We start from the raw sequence: 22341 nt of genomic DNA on the forward strand, positions 1-22341 counted from the left end.
TTTAGACTCCATTTCTTTTTTCCGATAATAAACCATATCGGTGAGGAATTCACGACTATTTCCGCTGGGCCCTCTGTGCTCCATTTAAACAGCAGAGAGAAAGAGAGAGAGAGAGAGAGAGAGACAGAGAGAGAGAGAGAGAGAGAGAGAGAGAGAGAGAGAGAGAGAGAGCAATATGGAGTAACATCACACATAAGTCTTCCTTTGTCGCTCGCCCACCCATGTGACCTCTTGGGTCATGTGACCAATGCGGCTATACCGTCCACTGTCCACATGTATTATGGTGTGTGGGCGTGTGTGATAAGGGGGGGGGGGGGGGGGGGGGTAGCATTGGGCTGGCACTATTAAACTAAAAAACACCTAGTTATCGTGATTAATCAGGAGGAAAATAAACACTAAATTAGTCACTTCCTGAGATTCCCAGACATGCTGTTCAGACACCGGAACTCTTTGAGGTTCTCACTGGTCAAATATGACCTCAGGCTAGGAATGGTTTTCTTCAACAGGGCCTGTTGGAGTGTGAAACCCCCTAGAACCCCTAGATGCCTGATATGGGGTCTCTGGTGGCTTTAGTATAGTGGGAAAGTTGACTTCGTAAGATGAAACCCAGTGGTGATCTCAGTTTTGGTTTCCTACTTTTTTTTCGACTTCTAACCTGTACACACCTGCATGCATACTCACATGCACACATAGAGACAACCATACGCAAAGAAATTAGCTCCACGACCCCCCTTGAGCCTCAAACTAATTTCTGATCGGCTAGAATTACTGCAATATCCTCACCTCTTTACCAATCAGACGATGCGATTCTCCCTCCCTCCCTCAGATCACGTTCTGCATGGCGTGTTGCTGTGAACCCTTCCATCCAACCAATCAGAGGCAAAACAACCAGTAACCGTGACCACAATGACCTCCAGAGAACGTTTCATTATTGAATAATTCAAATCATATCGTTGACCATTTTGTACCTTTTTATGAACAGAGCCGTGCAGACAGACAGAGGGGAGGGTTAAAAAAAGGAGAGGGAAGCATCTAGAAATGCAGGCCAGAATTAAACCGGTGGGGTTCAACACTACAAGATAACACACTATGTGGTTAGCAGGATGTTGAACCACTGGTCTACAGACTGCTCATAAGGCCCCCCTCCCAGCTGTGACTTCGCAGAGTACGTACTCAACCCCCCCCCCCCCCCCCCCCCCCCCCCCCCCGAAGTTCACCCATGAAGGGCCTCCTCCCTCGAGACAAACCTCCTCCCAGAATGCTCTCACCACATCTGGCCCTCCCCGCCGCTCGCCTCTCCCCCATCTGGACAAGCAGGCAGGAAGGAGGAGAGCAGGGCTGGTTAACAGCTGGACAGCAGGCCCTGTATTCCCTGGGTTCTCCTGCGCTGCTCCTCTTTCTGCCGGGGTTGGTGTGTTTCACTCTCTCAGTCTCTCTCTTCCATGTCCCGCGTTATCAGTCGGACAGTCGGCTGTCAGCCTTATGCAGCCCTATTCCGTTGAGCGTACCAATATACATGGCAGGGATAATGAAGGAACTGATAAATATTTTCTTGTTGTGTAAATCAAAGGGTTGATGAGGATTTACGGGACGTGGAGGATGGGGCCGGGGGTGTGGCCTTGTCATGGCAGAGTGTGACTAAAGTATACACAGCCCATCCTTTTGTTTGGAAACCGAGGCCCATAAATGCTTGTTTTCAAATGTTGACGTGACATCATAACATGAAAACAGCTGCTCCAGATCAGCTTTTTGAATGGTCTAATATTTTCCGCTGTCCACTTTAAAAGTTGAATTGGTTCTTCATGTACTTATGTCTCTGCAGGAATTGGCGTGAAACTTATACCATGCATTTCTTATTCAAATATTATAGTTATATTATATTTCCACATCTCTATCGGATCCTGTCCTAAATATAATCTAATGCCTAAACGTTTAGCTGCAAACTGGTGTTGAATTGACAAAAACATTAGGTATATTATCTTGGATTTCTGAACACTTCATGCCAATGCATGTAGAGTGGCAGGAGCAGAGGTCACACAGAGCAGCCTGGTGCCTAATCAGAACCTGCTGGAGAGAGACAGACTACCCAGGCCAGGGGAGGGAGAGAGAGATAGGAGAGAGGGGGAGGAAGGGAGCGAAGGAGGAGAGAGAGGGGGAGAGGGAGGTAATTATAAGAAGAAATTGAGAGACAGGCTACCCAGGCCAGGGGAGGAAGAGAGAGGGACGTAGAGGGCAGGAGGTAATAATAAGAAGAAATAGAGACAGGCTACCCAGACCAGGGGACGTAAAATAGATAGGGGGGAGGGAGGGAGGGAGGGAGAGGGAGGGAGGGAGGGAGGTAACCATAAGAAGAAATGGAGACATGCTACCCAGGCCAGCGGGGGTAAAATAGATAGCAGAGAGGGGGAGGGAGGATATAAAAAACAAACAGGTTTTCCAGGCTATATGAGAGATGGAGAGAGAAAGTCAAAAAGTGAGAGGACAGAAAAAAGAGAGAAAGAGGCTTCCAAAGCTAGGAAAGAAAGAGATGAGCTAGGAGAGATGGAGAGTGATGGGAGATAGAGGCTAACCAGGCTAGTAGAGGTAGTACGTGTCTAGGGGAAAGAATGTCTTCATGAGGAGGAGGAGAAGAGGGCGAGAGAGGAGTGAGAGAGAGAGACAGCAGTAGAAGTAAAAGCGAAAGAGGAGAGCAGTAAAAGAATGGCAGAGAGATGGAGAGAGAGAATGTCAGTGGGAACAGACGGGATTTTACCTCGGATGTGGAAGAGGGGAAGCATATGTAGCAGCAGAAGAAGATTGGAATTCAGGAGGGTGGAGGACAGAATGAATGAATGACGGAGGACGACTGTGAATGTGTGCTCGTGTTTGGGGGGCGGCTTGGGAATCGTGTGGCCAGGGAGGGAGGGAGGGAGGGAGGGAGGGGAGCTGGGGAGGGGTCCTAAAGGATGTGAGTCACAGTCCCTGTCAGAGCCAGCGGGGAGGGTCTTAGTGAGGCGGGGGAGAGGGAGGGAGGGAGGCGGAGGAGCGCTGTGCTTGAGTAAGGAGGGGTGGGGGGAGAAAAGAGTGCCGGCCCCTCTTACTCCTCTCTGGCTTCATGCAGGCACTCGGCGTCAGCAGAAAAAGTGCTAATGTGATCAAGATGGAAGCGGTGCGTGGAGCTTTCCTGCCGCTCCGTCTCGCCTGCGCTCTCCCGGCCCGGCCGTCTCCTGGGCCCCGGCTCCTCAGCGCCTGCCCAGTGGCACACGCTTCTACCAAAGCGACCCGGGACGGTTAAAAGTTTGTTGTTTACGCGACCGTGATTTAAGGACTGGTGCAGGGGAAGCAGGCATGTCAGAGTCCGAGCGATGGATGGATGGATTTGCGGTGACCCCAAACTCTTGAGTGATCGTTTTTAAAGAGAGTCGTTGCAAATTCTGGATCTTCCTGCCTTTTAGATGTCTCATCGCCCTGGATGTCTGATCTACTGCTTTGAAACAGATTGATACGCGCTTGTATTGGACAACGCTGTGTTTGAATACAAGCCAAGCAGTAAAGCAGAGTTTTATTATTTGAAGTGTGGTGGTGGTGTTGGCGGTGGTCGTGGGGCTTTTACCTCGGAGGGTCGGAGGTCAAGTCCTGTTGAAGTTGGCTCTTCTCTCCTCAGGAATAAAAAGGTGCACAATAATGGATATTCATGGGTTTTTACAAAATGTACATTTTGTTGGTGTTTGCATGGCTAAGGTTTATGATCACATAACGTGTAAGCAGAGGTAGACTAGATGTTAAGTATCAGTATCGTTTATGACAACGCTTGGAAAATAAAATGTGGATTGTATCTATATTCAAATATGATTAACGCTGCTATTGTTTAATTTATGTGTCCGTATGATCAAAGAAGATACAAAACACTATCTTCTGTCTACACCAATGCAGTGGAAATTATATATACCTAGCTAACCATAATTGCTGATTATATCATCCTTTTTAACCTCTTACAGCATCAAACCATACAGCTGTCACTTTTTAAAAAGCCTTTTTCTGCGCTTGTATAGAGGCAAAAAATCTGTATGTAACGATTACATCATTGATCCATCTGAATAAGCATTACACAACTTTTACCCACATTGTAAGATAAGTGTCATCAGGCTATCTTCAGGCTCTGTGCTATTGATTGCTCAGCCAGTTGCATCACCAGAACTCCTGGCTATACAGGTTTTCCCTTTGGTGGCACTGGTTTTTATCAAATAACTTTAAATAATCAAATGATTGTTAACTACTTTTGGACTGCCATATTGCCACCGGTGGTTTGGTTCAATGATACCTCGTTCTTTTAAATAAATGGTTGTTACATAAGAATTTTAGTTCATTAAAAAAATCCTCACAAATAAAATAACTATGATTCACCCAGGAGATTAATGCAACACCTTAAATATACAACGGCAGCTTTGTTGGACTATTTAGTAGAAATGTGGTTTGTGTCAGTTTATATAGGCCTGGCTAAGTTTATACTTCCAGAGAGGACTAATGGAACCTAATTACAGTCCACTTCTTCTACCCTGGACTGTCAAGCTGTTTATTTTCAAACTGAAGCATTACTTGCCAGATTATTTTCTGCAAATTCAGTTAAGCCCTTATGTTGAAATCTCAAAATACTGACATTTCCCGCCCACCCCTTTCGTCACTTCTCCTCCCTCCTCTCATTTTCTCTTATTGTTTCTCTTTGAATTACTTCACCCCTCCCTCCTTGTTTTCTTCCCTCCTTTCTTCTCTAATTTTCCAACTCCTTCATTCTTCACCTCTCCTACTCCCTTCCATCTCTCCTCCTTTTACTAATTTCTCCACTCCTCTCCCCCTGATCTCCTCTCCTATTCTTCTGGTTCCCTTCCCACAGGAACGGGCAGAGCTGAGTGTATCTGGTCCTCCGTTTGGTCACGGCCCATGGCTTAACAGCGGAAGGAGGTTGTTGACCATGCCAGTAGCCATGCGGAAACGGAGCTGGGAGGAGCACGTGACCCATCGCTCGGGGTTACCGTACAGCTTCGATGACCTGGATCTGGTCTGCTGTCGTAGCGCCGGCCCCGGCCCCGGTGACGGCTCTAAACATGGCCGCCAGGTGCGCTGTGCGTCCATGCCGGAGTGCTGCCACCACCGGCCGGCGCCGGATGGGATTCCAAGGGGGAGCGACGCTAGGGCGTCTGTGGTCGGGGACGCAAGACTTCTTCGGGAGACGCGGGAAGATGCAGTCGGAAAGGTGGACACTGGCTGTTCAGGGGACGGGCCGGAGGAGAGTGGAGTTTTTGAGTCTCCCAGGTCACAGTGTCTCCTAGGCTTGCCGAGGGAGGAGGCTCCCAGCCCGGACTCCAAAGATAGACCATCGAGCCTCACAGTTATTAACGGCATAGTCGACAGTTGTTGTGAAATCAGTCGTTTTGGAGACAGTACGGAACACGGCGACAGCGATGGAGTCGCTAACGGCGGTGGCAGCGGTGTCAGTGACGACGTGGTCACTGGTGCACACATGGTTTCCGAGGAGCCACAACAACAACCGTGTATATCTATTAGTCTAGACAAAGGGTCTCTACTGTCCGCGCTTGCCGTTAATCAGACTTATGATTATTATGAAACAATGGAGAGCCAAACAGATGGTCGGGGCGAGCCTTCCAAGCCCCTGGGCGCCACGTTGACCTATTCTGCTGAACCAGAATCCGACGCTGTCCCTCCCAACACCGAGAGGCAGGAGGAAATCTTCCCCGCATCTCACGCCGGGATGAATTGCAGTTTATCTTCAGGTGTAGCGTGCCGCTTATCCGACCCGGTGGAAGATAGCGACAGATGGCTGCGGGCTAACCGGGTTACGGAGCAGACAGTGACCGATGCCGCGGAAGAGGAATGCAGCACAGCAGGAACAGAACGCAGGAACGTAGATGCTGTCGATAAGGTAAAAGGATTAGATTTCCCCACAACACTGGTGGGTGAACTTCAGGCGGCACCTTCACCTCCGGAGGCGTCAGAGGGATCCGCGGTGGAGGAGATGGATCACAGTTGTGATAGCCAGGTTTTCCACCATATTGTGTTAGCGCTGCATGACGTTGGGATCGCAGAGGTGGATCAGAACCAAGAGGAGGATAGGGCTGAACTCAACGGCCAGGCTGAAGTCAACCAGAGTTCATCAATGGCTGGTGGAATGCATGTTAAAGTTCAATGGTGCACCGAGGGAATCAATGGCCATGTGTTATCTGAACAACAACTGGACAGTGGACTAGTAACAAACACCGTTCAGTGTGAGGAGGAAAATATGGAAAACAAGTCCTCTGTGAATCTCGACGGGAGCCCAGTATCCCATGACTTGACATTTTCAGAGAGCCAAACCAAATCTCAACCCGGACAGCTAGAGAACAGCGTGTCAAAACTGGACACGATTCTCGAGTTTAACTCTTCCAAATCGGACAACAATCCAACGCCGCAGACACCCACGAATAACGCCTTGAATCTCGTGCCATTGGATCAACAACCCACCAATATGGACTCAAAGCAAAACACCACCACCCTCCAGAGACCTCAGACAGAGGCTTCAGCAGAGGTGGTGGAGGATGACCTCACACCACATGGACTCCCTGACAACCGAGCCTCTGGCTGTTACCTAGGTGAGCCACCTGCCTGCGATGGGCCAGATGGTCAGAGCAAACACCGCGGCTCAGACACCACATGCTCCACATTTGAGGAGACGGAGGAGACGGGGGCAGCGCAGGCGGTCGCTGCACATTGCGGCCCTCAGCGGCCGACTCTTGGTCCCCACGAGATGAGCGATTCTGAGGATCTGAAGGATGACAGCTTGGTGAAGATGCGGGTTAAAAAGGTAAATGAATGGGTTATTCAATTATAAGTGTCAACCCTTTTTATATGTTTCAGTAGGACCCCATTTGCGTTCTAGTGCTGTAGGAAAGTGGATTGCACAGTTGCAGAAATGAAAAGGAGCGTTTTTGTTTTTATTTATCTTTCTAATCTCTTTTGCAATCACAGTCCCGACACTGCAATTCCTCAAATGATTTCTTTGTTGTAATAAGCAACACTTAACTGGGCACCACAGCGTTTCGGTCTCGCTCTCGCTGGCTCGCCGGCTGGAAAACAATGACTTCACTCTTGCATGCTTACAGATCTGCGACAGTGGGATCTGTCAAATGTTTCTGTCTCTCCCAACCCTCGGGTTGCAAAACAAGGTCCTATAAGGGCATGGATTCCGTAACGGCAGTTTAGAGCTCACAGCGCACACACACTCCTACAGGACTGCATTGACCAGAGCGGTGGAAAGCTAAGAGCTAGTTAAACCACTAGAAGGCTAAGCAGCCAGGGCGCTAAACCGCTGATGTAATTTACACTCGTTTGACATTCATGGCTGATCATCATCAGTGATGGAACTAAAGATGTGACACTATTATCAAATTTTTACTGGAAATGAAACCCACATAAAATAAATAGTTATTGTAGGTCAAGCCATAAAATGTCCCTTATTCCAGGAATAATAACAACAGCGATGTTATATTGACAACACAGGGGTTCGTCAAATAGGTATGTTGTTTTGAAGAGCCGACCAATCACTGACGGCATCGTATTTCAGCCTAGCCATATTGCTTGTGATACGCTCTGGTTGTTTAAAATATAAATACCACTGTAGATACAAGCTGTTACCTTGCTTTGACCAAAAACCCGAAACCTGGCCATCCCATAGATAGCCAAGGGGCAATTGGGCGCTTGTATGTCTCACCCTTTCTTTAGAGTTCATGGTTCACTTCACATTGACAGCATCCTGAATATTTATCTGACAAACTCCCACATCTAACCATATCCAATTCACATGAAGCTGTTTAAGATAAATTGCACAAATGTTGGACACCTCAGCGTCGTTGACGTAAAAATAAATGCCAGCTGCCATGGAGGAAAGGGCGCTCTGAAGTCACAGGGCAAAATGAGGGGAAGCGGAAAGCCTCCGGCATTTTCTATGACCGGTTAGCAACCGTTTGTGCAGCGGTTGAGGTGAAACCTCCCCTGAATCAACCACCTCTGAGAATGTGTTCTCCCTCTGCTGCTGTAAATGGAAAAAAAGAGTGAGCCGTAAAAAAAGGAGTCCTCGGGTTCAATGCTTCCACCATATGGCGGTAATGGCCGCTCCGCTGGGCTCGGAGCGCTCGGACGTAGCGGGGTGCCCGTTTATTCAGGAGACAGGCTTCCAGGGAATGTCTTCGGAGCGGAGTCAGCCGGCAGGGGGGGGGGACGTCGGGGGCTTCTCCCCACGTGTAGGTCACACACACTGACTAATTGAATTGGTAGCGAGGGGGTTCAGCATGCCCATTGCCTCACTCTGGCTGGAGGCCCAAGAGCTGCAGCTCAGACACGGGACCCGGTGATGAGCTATTACCGGGCTCATTGTTGAACTGAATTGCATTGGGAAGTTATTTCCATCTGGTAAATACATGATTCGGAACATTGTGTATCGGCTGGGCTGTTTGGCTCCCAGCTGAACGTTACTGGGTTCGATTTCCTCTTGCTCCACAGACTACGCCTAAGAGCAAGGCGCCTCACCCCTACCTTCCCCTTCATCACATGGATCCACCTGATCGGGCCCCTTATTTATAGCTTCATATTTATTGAATTAGCGCCGTAATTCTTGATACATCTTGTTGTTAGCAGAAGGCGGCTAGTGTCCATGCCTGATGTATAGCGCCCGGAGGTGCAGGCAGGAGATGGCTGTCGATAGACACTTTAATTCTGTTGTCTGGGGCCCATCACGGCCCCGGGAGATAGCTGCTGTTGTTGTCGGAGGAGGATAATCTGGGGGAAAATGAAGCCATTTGGCTATCTGTAATGGCTGGGAGATGGATGGCACGATAGCGTGCTCTTTGTCAGGGTGTTTATTTGTTTTCCACCAACGGGGCCTTATCTCGACCTCGGGGCCCGAAAGATGGGCTGAAAAGTCTGACGTCACCACCGGACCGCTCTCTGAGCTGGCTGCTCATTCTCCTCCCTTCTCCGTTCAATTCAAATCAGTTGGCTTTATTAGCAAGGCATATGTACAATACATGTCGCTAAAGCAAAGCCACACATGATTCATTGAACAACACTAATAATAATAGGTAAATAAACATAACAAATAGCAATACAGAAGTTCATGAAAAGATAACCATACTATAAGGTAATTATCTTTCGCCCTCTCTCTCGCTCTTCTCTCTCTCTCTCTCTCTCTCTCTCTCCCACGCTCTTTCTCGCTCTTCTCTCTCTCTCTCTCTCTCTCTCTCTCTCTCCCACGCTCTTTCTCGCTCTTCTCTCTCTCTCTCTCTCTCTCTCTCTCTCTCTCTCTCTCTCTCTCTCTCGCCCTTCTCTCTCGCTCTTCTCTTTTTCTCTCTCTCTGTCTCTCACCTTCTTTCCACCTATCTGTATAGCTAACTCCCCTCTCATCATCTTTCTCTCTCTTTCCATCTCTCTATCTCCCTCATCTCTTTATCTTCCTTTCTCTCTGTCTCTCTCTTGTGTTTGGCCTGCTGTTGAGGAGGTCAGAGGTCGGGGGTCACTGGGTGAAGCTCTGGTTCGGAGGAGTAATGCGATGAAGAGATGCTAAATTGATTGAGAATGTCTGAGGGCAGACTGGATTGGACGCAGGCCTGCTGCAGTGTGTGGAGGGGAGAGGGGGTGTGGGACGGGGGACTGGGAAAGAAAGATGGGAGCGGTGGTGGTGGAGGAGGAGGGGTGGGTGGGTTCTGGAAGTTCAAACACTGTGGGAACTGTCTTCCATCCACAGAAAACAGGAAGTGAGGAGGAATGTGAGTGAAACCTCAAAAGATGAGAGAGAGAGAGAGAGAGAGAGACAGAGGAAATAAACGTAGAAAACAGCAGCATGAAACATCATCCAGCGAAAAAACATTCAAATGCACACGTTTTGTGTTTGTCTTTTGCTGTTGTATTTTTACTATGCTGGTTGCGTGGTTATTTTTATTATTGCCATTAGGCCTCTGCTGCTTTTGTTCATGAAGTACAGCTCCCTTGTAAAGATACTATTGTTTCCCTACACCACCATGTGTAGTGTACAGACATCTGAGCCGCGGGGAGAGAGGGCGAGAGAGGGAGGGAGAAGGGGAGGAGAGAGAGGAGAGAGCGAGAGATAGAGACGGATAGGGAGGGAGAGAGAGAGGGAGAGAGAGAGAGAGAGGGAGAGAGAGAGAGAGAGAGAATGCAGCGATGTGTTGCGGTGCCGCCGGCGTTGGGATGCCATGCGTCAGGCCCCAGCGGCAAACTTCCCCCTGAACTTACACACACTTAGCACACACACACACACACACACACACACACAGACTCCCCTCGTCTCCACGCCGACCGGGCAGCTCCTTCCAGCAGGCCCAATCCCCTATGACAGGCTAATTGGAAGCTGACTGGAAAATAACTGTAAGCACGGGTCTCCAGTCGGGTACTGGTGGGACAGGCCTGCGGGCCGGAGCCCACAGTCTGCCCGCATCCGGTTCACCAGCGCCCGCTCATCACCCAGCAGAACACAAGTAACAGGAACGGGATGCACTTTCTTTATGTAGCATCTTTTAAAACGTGCATTACCAATCGCTTTACTTGAGAACAAACAGACCCAGTAAAAACAGTATTAGGCAATTCGAGACCTTGAGTGTGTAACTATTTTCTTTGTGCGATAAATGGGTTGTGTGCACTAATAAGATACAGACACACGGTCAAATTTGAGTGGTGAACATGATCGGGCTCCAACAAAAACGATGCAATGAAGAAAAATCCCAGCCGGGAAAAACGTCCAATAAAATATATGTAATAAAATTATTCAAATATGATAAACATTTAGTATTAAACGCGAAAAACATTATTGAAATGTTAACTTTATCAGTCATGACTCCACCACTACACCCGCACTGTGTCCACACACCCATCGTAAAACACGTTCCCGCAAAACCAATTCCGCCACATTATTATCCCGGCTTCAGGAAAACATTGTTTTGCTGCTCAAACGTGCTGCTGAACAACATCTTGGTACGATTTCATCCCTCGTAAGCCGGACAAATCCATGTCTGCCCTGGGGGACAACCTAGGAACACAGCCACTGAAAAACCACAGCGCCGGTCAGGCTACACCTGCGGCCATACCTGTGTATGCACGTGCAGGTACGCACGTGCGCGCTCTTTGGAGACCCAGAACCCTGCTGTGTCCCGCATGTCTGACTCCAGACATGCGGAGTCATTAAAGCGTTAAATCAGATTGTTATTAGATGTGTTTGGGGTGAAGTGGAGATGTCCTTGTGATGTCGTGATCACTCTCTTTTTCTCAATCGCCCTGGGAGGGAAGAGGTCCTGATGTCATATCCTGGGTATGACAAACACTGAAAGGAATGGGATACTGATTTATTAAGTTGTTGAACTTTTAAACCTTGTTGTTTTTTTCACCAAACTCATGAAATTAAATTAATTGCAGACTATAGAGGACATTCAGATGGAGCATCTTTGATGGGTTAAAATGCTGTCTCACTTCACATGTTCTCCACCGGGGGTCAGTGTGAGACCTGGTAGCGTACCCTTGTTAAATCGTCTCTTAGGACCAAAAAGAGACCACAGAGAGAATATATCCAGCATTGTCTCATTCATTTGAAATTAATATACAAAACTATTGCTACTAATATAGGGCTTCATGAGGCTTCATATAAACATTCATAATATAAGCAATAAGATTAGAAATATGCGCCTCTTGGAGATGGCAGGTTTGAGGTTAGGCTGCTTAACTCAAGTACCGGGTTGATCCCTCTTGTCGGCAGCCTAACCCGTGGGCATCCAAGAGCAAGTTGCCCTAGCTAATTTTTTACATTCGTCTAAAATACACTTGGAGTCGGTTTAGTGAAATGCATCTGCTGAACGACTCAACAATAGTAAATAGTGCAGAGCTCCGGTTGGGGTTGAGACGCTGCCCCTTGTGGGCCAGCCGGGCTGATACACAAGAGACCGGCTGGCTGGCAGTCAACACTTCACACCCGGGCCTCTTCCAGGGCAAACCCGGGCCAGCTGGGGCCTCTGCCTCCTGTTCCCATGGCTGATCCAAAGCTGGCGAGGCCAGTGAGCGGGAGGTCAGGGCAGAATTAAGACCCCCACAGAACACCATGAGGGACGGATTGCCACGGCGACCGGGCAGCTGCGTGGGATTTCTGGTCCAGGGGTTTCGTGTTTTTTCTTTTCTACTTTCGCCCAGTTTAAAAGACGGAGGGGCCACAAAGGCCGTCCACGGTTCGAAGGCAGAATGTACGGGTGGATTTTTGTGCGCTGTCTCTGTTCGGTGGAAGCGCTTTGTCAAGTGGGAACCATTGATGATGTTGATGAAAGAAGGTTGTGTTTTAAGGATTGTGTTGACGTTTGTGTTTTTGTGTTGGGTCTTTCCAGCGGGACAGTTCCCGCCTGGACTCCATGGTGCTGCTGCTGATGAAGCTGGACCAGTTGGACAAGGAGATTGAAAACGCCCTCAGTGCCACCTCTTCCATGGACAGCACCCCCACCCCACGCAGGAGACACCTGGTAAACTAAATAGAATCCAGATAATAATGACCTGTTTGTAGCTGGGCCTTCCTGGGTCTCCAGTTTCCCCAGACAAAATCCAATAGGAACATAAAGTGATCTTGGGTTCTGTGCAGGATGTGGATCCGGGGTCTCAAACTGGCAACCCTTCCCAGGAGACACTTGTATCTGCTGCTCCATCTAAACCCCATCTCGGTGCCAAACCCAAGACATCGGTGAGTACGGTGCTGTCTTCAAGACCTGCTTTGCATCAAACACCACACATATAAGTCTTCAGTTATTTGGCAGACACCATTCAGCAGACACCAAGGCAAATCACAATGAACACTTGGGGAACCAAGATTCCCTGAGTTAGGCCATCTTGCTCAAGGATGAACAAGGGATTGAACCCAGTACCTTTGTGCTGGGCGTTGACCATCCTAGCCTCTACAGTACCCAGCCCCTATGGACGAGCAATTGTTCTGTCATCTGGTGAACTCCGGTGGTTGTACTTCTTGATTGAGAGACGATGCCTGACTTCCTCTTTCAGCTCTTGGTCTGGGCTGTGTGACAGTGGAGGTGGAGTCCCTGGCCTCACAGTTGATCAAGCGGCACCAGGCTTTTATAACGGCCCTGCTCTATGATTGGTCTGGGGCCTTCAGTTGTGCTCTGGGGCCCTGGGGGCCGTTATACACTCCTGACTTCCACTGCAATGTCTCTGCTCTATCAGTCTTCATTAAGAGTGGCCTGGTGTGTGTGTGTGTGTGTGTGTGTGTGTGTGTGTGTGTGTGTGTGTGTGTGTGTGTGTGTGTGTGTGTGTGTGTGTGTGTGTGTGTGTGTGTGTGTGTGTGTGTGTGTGTGCGTGCGTGCGTGTGTGTGTGTGTGTGTGTGTGCATTATTTACTTATGAAACACTCTGACACACACATACACACATATCCACACACTCATTATGAAACACTCTTTTTCACACACACACACACACACACACACACACACACACACAGCACTATCACACACTCAGGGTGACTTGCGGATTGGAGGAATGTTTCCAGGCACTTAGAGCTTAGCCGAGCAGACGGTAAACTCTATAATTAGCAAGTTCTGGGGTCTAGATCCCCTCTGCTCCAACAAAGAGGTCAGAAGGGGTGGTGGGGGGTGAAAGGACAGGATGGGGGGGTTGAGGGGCGGGGGAGGGGGCACGGTTCAAGAAAGACATCTTTAGTCCGCTCGCTTGCTCACTTAATGACTTTTCTTCCTCCCTGCTGGCGTCGAGGGGCCCTCAGAAGACAGCCCGGAGGCTGACCTGCCCAGTGGGCCGCTGCACTGGTTGTTAGAACTCTTTCTCATAGGCATTTATCGTTTTTTTTGGACTGGGACTGGACACAATAATCAGTTTTCTGGGAAGGCGGGTGTACATCCGTAGTCCCTGGCCTGGTCATACGCTGGAATACATTATTTATTATAACACTTTGGGATGGACAGGACCTGCCTCACTGGAGGAAACGACATACAACGGGTTAAAGATGTAGAGAAGATTTTGACTTTGTACAACAGCCTCTGTAAGAGACTCAAGATTCACTCGTTCAGAGTTCACCTGGACTCTGCATTGCCTCCCCACTAACTGCCCCTTCTCCCCCCTTAATTTACTAAAAAGCAGCCTCTTACACACTTATTGTATGTGCTGTACAATCATCCTGTCACTTAAAACTGGTGCTTAGCAGTGTGTAGCATCTTATCCTAGCTGTCTTTGTTGTATACAGGGAATAGGTTAACCTAGCAATTGAAAGTACTTGGAACTTGTTTCTATGTACAGACAGCGATATATTGTTTCTCTTGCTTCTGTACAAATCGACTTAGTGTATGTCACTTTGGATAAAAGCGTCTGCTAAATGCCCTAAATGTAAATGTAAACGACATTAACACACACACAGTGACAGTACACAAGAGCTGGGACTGTAAGTGATTGAATGAGTGCATCACTCTGGTTACGGGCCTCAGCAGGAGGGTGTCGTGGGAGAGTGCTGACAGGGGGAACCGGGAGCTGATTGGATCGTTGAACAAGATGTTTCTGTTCTACTTGCAAGTTCCTGGAAAAACATCAACGGAAACGCTTGTTTTGTTTTTCTCTTATCTCGGTCAAGCCAAAGGTGTGAAAAAGTGCTGAGATGCCAGCAGGGATATCAGTGGATTCCTTAGTGAAGGGTGTCTCTATTTTTCGGTGTCCTTCGAATTCTTCACACGCAATCAAAAATGCTCGTTTAACCGTTGACCCCCCCTGCTCTTAATGTCTACGGCGCAAAACGCCTGTCGGACATTCATTGTTATCCAAGGTCTGTGTGTATTTGTGTGTGTGTGCCTTTTTTTTCCTTCTTTTTACTTTCCCTCCACAGTGCAAACTCCGCTAAGCCTTTGTAAACACTGCCTTTACTGCGCGTAATGCTCAGCTCAGCGCTAACCGAGGGGCTTTTACTGTGAAGGCGCGACAGGGGGAGATTGATGGATGCCAAGGGGTTGTTGACTTCATGAAGTGGGCTCTTAGGGCCTAATAGTAGCGGGGGGGGGGGGGGGGGGCATTCAGCCCTTTCAGACCTCAAGTGTCCCGACGCCCACTTAATCTCCTTAAGGCGGTCAAAACTGGTCTGGTGAATGGGGCCGGCGGCACAGAACCAGGGGATCCAGATGTAGGCCACACGGCTGGGCTCTCTATTGTCCCCCTGCTCCAATCCTGATTGGCTTTGGAGAGTTACTGTGATTCCTGGAAATTCAAACGAGGTTAGTGGAGGTGGAGCGGACGTTGTCGGCCTCTGGGATTGGAAAGAGGTTTTTCTGTACTCGTGTTCGCTGACACTGTCCAGAAGGCACGATGAGATATTGAACTTCTTTGACTAGTCTTCATGTGTGTCTATCTATGGTTGGCCCAGATGTGAAGGATAAACGTCATCATTGAATGAGAGGCAACAATGAAACAAATCCATCCAAAGTGTGTCTGTGTGTGTGTGTGTGTGTGTGTGTGTGTGTGTGTGTGTGTGTGTGTGTGTGCGTGAGTGTTAGTGTGTGTTTGTGTTAGTGTGTATGCGTGTGCGTGTACGTGTGTTTATTTGTGTATGTGTGTTATAATGCGTGTTTGTGTGTGTGCGTGTATGTCATATACACACATGTGTTTGTCTGTGTATGTATGTGTGTTAGAGTGTGTGTTTGTGTGTTCGTGTTTGTATGTGTGTTAGTGTGTGTGAGTCTCTGTGTGTATGTACCTTAGTGTGTTTGAATGTCTGTGTGTATGTTTTTCCGTATGTGTGTGAGTGTCTGTTAGTGTGTGTGTGGTCATGGAGTGCGTATCAATGTGCGCTTGCGTTCCGTCTGCATTATGTAAGGTCACCTGTTAAACAAAGCCTGTCGGCCTTGGCTATAACTGACACACCTACGCACATAAACCCACACACACACACGTCCACACATATGCATAAACACACACGCACATACCCCTCTCTCTCTCTCGTTCTCTCTCTATTACCCTATCTCTCACACTCAGACACTCTCTCTCTCTATCTCTCTTTACTTGTCACAAACTCTCTCTCTCGTTTCTTCTCACATGCACCCTCTCTCTCTTTCCTTGTCACACACCCTCCTCCCACCAATGCGTGGTGGTGGTGGCTGGGCTTGTGATTGTTCCCCTTCGGCCATGTGGTGTCTGACCTCTCTAATATGTCTTATCCAACACTGCCATGGAGCCACCACAGCGTCACTCCTTCCTTTATCAGAGTTACAGACTCACCTTTCGGAAATATGCTTTCAAATGTATTTCTAAATCGAATAGTTTTTAATTTGGATTTTGTAGATCTACAATAAATAAAAGTTGTATTTAATTATTTTGCAAAACAATGTTTTCATTTGCCTAGTGTACAGTATTTTTAGTTTAGAGTCAGGACTTTACAGCAGTACAAGTTTCTTGAGTCCTCTCAAAATGGCGGAGTATTGTTAACAAATATCCAATGATGCAGTCTGATGAACAAGCACTTTAGCGAAATGAATGTATTGACTTTCTTGTCTTAAGTAGTGATTGAGTTGGGGACAATTGTGTGACAGAGGGGTGTTTTAAATGCTGAACTCTGGCAGGAGGTTCCGCAGCATCCACAGTAGGACATCTAGGTTCAGTGACAGTTTCTTCCCCCATGCCATGAGACTGTGGAACACCCACGGCCAATAAATAAACCATCCCACCCTCTTAGTATTTTAACCTTTTTTACTTCATGCCATTTTTTTTATATTCTGTGTCCACTCCACCGTGAACCAAGGTAACGAAATTTTGTTTAATAATAAGTCTAAATGTATACAACATTCAAACAAAAAATCGAATTAATTCTATGTTTAGTGATGGAGGAGCCAACTCGCAATCAATGTTTGCAATACAGTAGACCTACTACATTTCCCAAGGTTAAATTGGTGGACCCATCCCGCCAGGCTGTTGTTAGCGCCACGTGCGGCGGGGCTACCAGGTGGCTGCAGCACACATTCAGCTGGTGGCTCGCTTGTATGGGATGTTGTGGCGAAGCAGGTGTGTGTGTGTGTCGCTATCTGTAGCTGTGTGTGTGTGTGTGTGTGTGTGTGTGTGTGTGTGTGTGTGTGTGTGTGGATGTGTGTGGATGTTGTTTTTGTTGGCAGGTTCTTGGTGCTTGTTTTGTGCAGCAGGTGTGTGTGCGTGTGTGCGTGCGTGCGTGCGTGCGTGTGTGTGTGTGTGTGTCTGTGTGTGTGAGCGGTGGGTGGGCTGAATGGATTGTTGTCAATTGTAAAATTTAGAATCTGGTAACAATTGTGTGTGCGGCTGCTTCAGGGTTGTTAAGTTGTCATGGTATGGCATTAGTGTTTGTTATTGTCATTCTAGTATCCATGGGGAGTATTTGTATGAAAACATATTGAAACGTGTCGATACTTAGTACTTGTGATTATTGTTACAGTACAATATGGCCCACAATGTTCCTTAATATGAGTACCAGTTCATTACCGTAAACATTAGCCTCATCTGTATCATGCCGTTGTTTTTTCCTATGATTGGCACCTCTTTACGGGCACATTCCCGGCAGCGCCGGAGCTTGTGTGTCATGTCCCAGGCATTCTGGCCGGCCTCCCAGGACGGCTGTATTTTTAGCGGTCGGGGAGACCACAGAGGAAGAGCCCGGGTTATCGCCGGGCGGCGTCCTGGCCGGCAGCCTCCCTTGACCGCTCACTGAGGAGCGGGACAGTCGGAAACAACAGATCAATCACCCGGCGCTGTCGCAGTTCCCACGAGCAAGGCACTTGCTTAGAAATCGGCACTCCAACACTCCAGACAAACACAACACGGGGCGTTGCTGGTAGCAGGGCCGTGCCGCCCGCCCCCAGGAGGGAGGGGGGGGGGGGGGGGGGGGGGGGGGGGGGTGACCTTTCTTGTCCCCAGGGTTATGGATGTTGCCTGTTATCACCGCAGCCCAGCAGACAATAGACGCGCTGTGGCTCTGCGTGCTAAGGTCACTGTCGGAGCGGCGCTCTATCCTTCCTCTTGCTTTTCCGCTCTGGCGGCCTGGTCACCCCCGCCGCCCCAAACTCTCTTCACACACTCTCTCTCTCTCTCTCTCTCTCTCTCTCTCTCTCTCTCTCTCTCTGACCACGCCCCTCAACTGGCCCCTTCCCAAGGAAGGACAAACACTGCCTCCAGGTCTTAGCTGTTTCTCTCTCCCTCCCTCTCTCTCTTTAGAGATATTTTTACACTGCCAAATATGCCCGTCTTATGCACGCCTTTTTCCCGTCATGGTCCACTCGTTTACACTGCCCGAGGTAAATTTCCTGCTTGAGCTAGCACCCCAATCAACCCTCCCGGACCCTACACACACTGGGGGGAAGGGGGGGGGGGGGGGGGTTGGGTAGAGATGTTGCTGCGCTGTCAGAGACAACACAGCGATATCTACATGAGTAGTTCTTACTGGAGAGAAGGCGAAATCCGCCAGCTGCTGAACAACATGGGAGAGAAGGTGAGCAGTCGCATTTAACGGAAGACGTTCCTTACTTTTGTTAGGCTTTTGTCGGGATCAAAAACAAGTGGTCAGCAAAATAAAAAATATGTTGGCCTTTTTGCACAATTAGTAGTTAATCACGTTTGTAGCCTACACTCAGATGTGAATTAATTCTTGAATGCGGGTGTCTTCATTCATAAAAAATAAAAACATTCAGGAGGATGCAATTTATTCTAAAGACGTCTAGACTCCGTGCCTAGCCCCGCCTTCTCCAGTGAACCAAGAAAGCCGGCGCTGTGACGAACAAGGGATTTTACATCCTCGGTTTAACACAGGCAAGACGCTGAAATTGCCGGGCGTGCCAAGCCGTGACCGAACCGGCTTGGCAGTGTAAAAAAGGCAGATGTCTCTCTGTCTTATTCTGTCTCTCTCTCGCTCTCTTTCTCTCTCTCTCTCTCTTTGTATCGCTAGTTCTTTCTCTCTTTCTCTTTCTATCTGAACTCTGTCTCTCTATTCTGTGTGTGTGTCTCTCTCTCTCTCTCTCCCACTCACTCACTCACTCACTCACTCACTCACTCACTCACTCACTCACTCACTCACTCACTCACTCACTCACTCACTCACTCACTCACTCTCACTCACTGTATTTCAAATTCTCTTACTATTTAATATTTTTGTCCCTACCTTCTGTGCTCTGTATCTATATTCTGTGTGTGTGTGTGTGTGTGTGTGTGTGTGTGTGTGTCTCTTACATTTGTCATTATCCACAGTGTATACAGCAAGGTCCATGCTACATGCCACCTAGGTGACCATAACTGGTCTCCTTCAAACACAGGACGTGGCTGTGGTGGGGTTGTTGCTCAACTGGCCACCATCCACACTCACTCCCACCCTGCATTCCAATACCCATACCACCATACTATTTGGTATGCCGGAAAAATATTGAGTCTGTCCCAATACATAGTTTGGAAAATGCAGTATGCCAAAATTACCAGGATGTTGTACTACATCCAGTCGCATTTCGCAGCATACTGCCCCATAATCTCTGGGCAGCAGAAGATACGTCACATTGACTGAGCCTGCGAAAGTGGATGGGCGGCACTACAGGTGTGCTAAATAGTGAAATCAGCTATAGTACATCCCAATGGTAGGCCTACTGTGTGCAACACTACATACTTTGTAAGGGTAGCAGCAGGACGTCATTGAGTAAAAAAAAAAAATGCATATCCCGTCGGGGAATCCAGCAGGGATGTTAACATTGTTAACATCATTAACTGCAACAACACTATTGAAAGGTAATCTCTTATGTCTATCAAATTCATGTATAGTTTAACTTAATTCAGTACTGTTTCATGGTTCAATTAAATTGTCCAATGTGTGGCCCTTCGCCTCCTTTATCAAAGTCAGGAGGGCCCCTCTTGAAAGCGACGTTCCCATCACTGATCTAGACTGTATGCTTCCCCTTTGGTCTCTCTCCCCCTCTCTGGTCGGATCCCTATCCTCCCTCATGCATTCTCACCACCTGTCCTTGGGCCTTTTATCAACACACATTCCAGCCTGCCGATGTTTGGCCCGCTGCAGCGAGCTGAGTCCCGACAGTGAGTCAACAAGCTGCTCAGCCCCACAAAGACCAGCCTTTCTCGCTCTGCTCCCCCCAAACCCACCCCAGTCAGGGCCAAGCGTGCTGGCCTTCTGGGCTGTCGCTGTCCCCAAGGCCGGCTCCCTGGGGCGCACAGCTGCGGCCGCCGTCCAGACAAACACACAGCAGTCTCCGGTCGGGAGAAAATAGCCCTGTGTTGGAGCACAGGATGTGGAAAAAAATGAACTTCTCTGCCCCCCCCCCCCACCAAAGAAATCCTCCCTCTCTTTCCTTTTCTTTGTTCTTCTTTGCTCTCCACTCAGAAATGTGCGCCTATTGCTATTGCATCAGGCGTTCCAAGAACTCTATAGTCAGATGTAGAGGCCCGGAGAAAGAGGTATCAGGAGGAAACTGACGTGCTTGCGATGTTGCTAGCGAACCGCTAGGAACAGAACACCGGTTGTAGCCCAGGGGCATGCAGCGCGACTTGTAAGCAACAGCGGACACACGATTCTCTCACTCTGAGACGAGGCGCACGAGACAGAGCGCCGTGGACAGTCAGGGTCAGGGGTGTACACGTGCCTGGTGTTTTCTGTATTGTGCATCGCACTTTAGGTTTAATTAAAGGTCCTTGGCATTGGATGCATTTTACGCTTTATTTACTTACGTACAATTCAAGGCTATAAGCCTCTGTGCACGATATAAACCCTCTAGATTTGATTATAGTGACGTTTGCTCTCATCTAAAAAAATTATAGGCGGGCAAAATTAATTGCTGTGAGTTTTATAGTTAAGCTGACTCAACGATGCTTGAGTCAGCATCATTTGGCATCATGTAACAACCATGATGCCAATGCTAGATATGTAATACTATCATTGCCAAATATTTACTGTTTTATTTTGTTTGATAATCTTTTAGTCACCAGTATCAGCGTCGCATGAGGAATCCTATTGGTTAGTGTGGATACAGTATGTGCATATCAACGTAGATCTGTACACTGGCCAAAAATCACACCTTTTGGTTTAGGGGTTGAACAGTCCAAAAGCCTAACCTTGTATTGGTTGGGGTTGTCCTTCACCTCACAATGTACAAATGTAGTAGAATATGGATTGGATTTTGGTGGCAGGGACCTTTAACTGAATGAATACATTGAATGAATGAACGAATTAATGAATGAACTAAAGAAGAAAAAAATGGAATGTTTGATTAAATGGACAAATGGAGGTACGTCTTTGCCTCAAACTGTACTGCCACGGATTTCGACCCTCATTAGAACAAATGAGTTAGGGTTAACCCTCACCATTACCCTAAATCATGAGGATAACTGGAGCCAGCAGTGCTACTTAAACACCCGGCAGCCGACATGATCATCTACCTGTAAATTACTGTATGAACACTCTCGTGCCTGCTCAGACACACACACACACACACACACACACACACACACACACACACACACACACACACACACACACACAATTCATATACCATCGTAAACCAGCTGGGATGCAGGCCACACTTATTTTGACTTGTTGTCAGGGATTTTAATTGGGCTGTTTGATTTGTGTGAGTTCTCTATATGAAGTGTGTATGAGGTAACTAAACCTCCACCTCCGGCCCTCTACCTCCAACCAGGTAAGGTTGAAAACCAAATACACACTTAGAACACAGTCACTCTGTTACGTGGGACTACATTTTGGGTTTTAGTTGGCACTGTTTCTTTAAAAAAAACGTGAACGTTGTTTTGAGATCATGTATGTGGAGGTGTACGGTGACATTTGGTTTTAATACATGCGGCCAGTAGTTTGAATTAACATTAAACATAGCCCCAAGCCAACCTTTTTGTGTTTCTATTTATGTTTGTTGCAGAGGTCAGTTACACACGTGTCCTTGGGTATGAGTCTTAGCATAACTCATTATTTAGCCATTGATTCAGAAAAATAAATAATAACACCAGTGGGATGTTTTTTCCTGTTGAGGTGGAATACATAATAATTAGGAATTAATCGGAGGTCTTCACATACGTCGAACAACATTTAATCTGAAGGCATGCAGTGTTTGAACCTACTCATGCAGTGAAGCATTCATTTGGTCTGTATTTGGTTTCATGTCCCAGCAGACAGTTATATTAACATTAAAGAACATGTAACAGCGCTTTGGGCTGGTGGGTCCTTCAGAGCTTGTTAGGTAGAACTAGACCCACGCAGCAGACGGACAGGACAGCAGACGGAAAGGGCACATGGGAACCCCCCCACCCCAAG

At 48.0% G+C, this 22341-nt stretch overlaps 1 protein-coding gene across 1 annotated transcript in view; it reads left to right on the top strand.

The window, feature by feature from the left end:
* Positions 1 to 4948: 4948 nt before the first annotated feature.
* Positions 4949 to 22341, top strand: part of LOC307070625 (rho GTPase-activating protein 7-like) — a gene marked incomplete at its 5' end in the record, with an annotated part of 92598 nt that continues 75205 nt past the window's right edge. Inside the window, 3 exons of the mRNA XM_079729184.1 lie at positions 4949 to 6835; positions 12405 to 12536; positions 12653 to 12751. Of these exons, the coding sequence (XP_079585310.1) occupies positions 4949 to 6835; positions 12405 to 12536; positions 12653 to 12751 (2118 nt within the window). The remainder of the gene's footprint in view (positions 6836 to 12404; positions 12537 to 12652; positions 12752 to 22341) is intronic.

The sequence above is a fragment of the Pollachius pollachius genome (assembly GCF_949987615.1).
Source record: "Pollachius pollachius genome assembly, chromosome: 2".
Taxonomy (NCBI): Eukaryota; Metazoa; Chordata; class Actinopteri; order Gadiformes; family Gadidae; genus Pollachius; species Pollachius pollachius.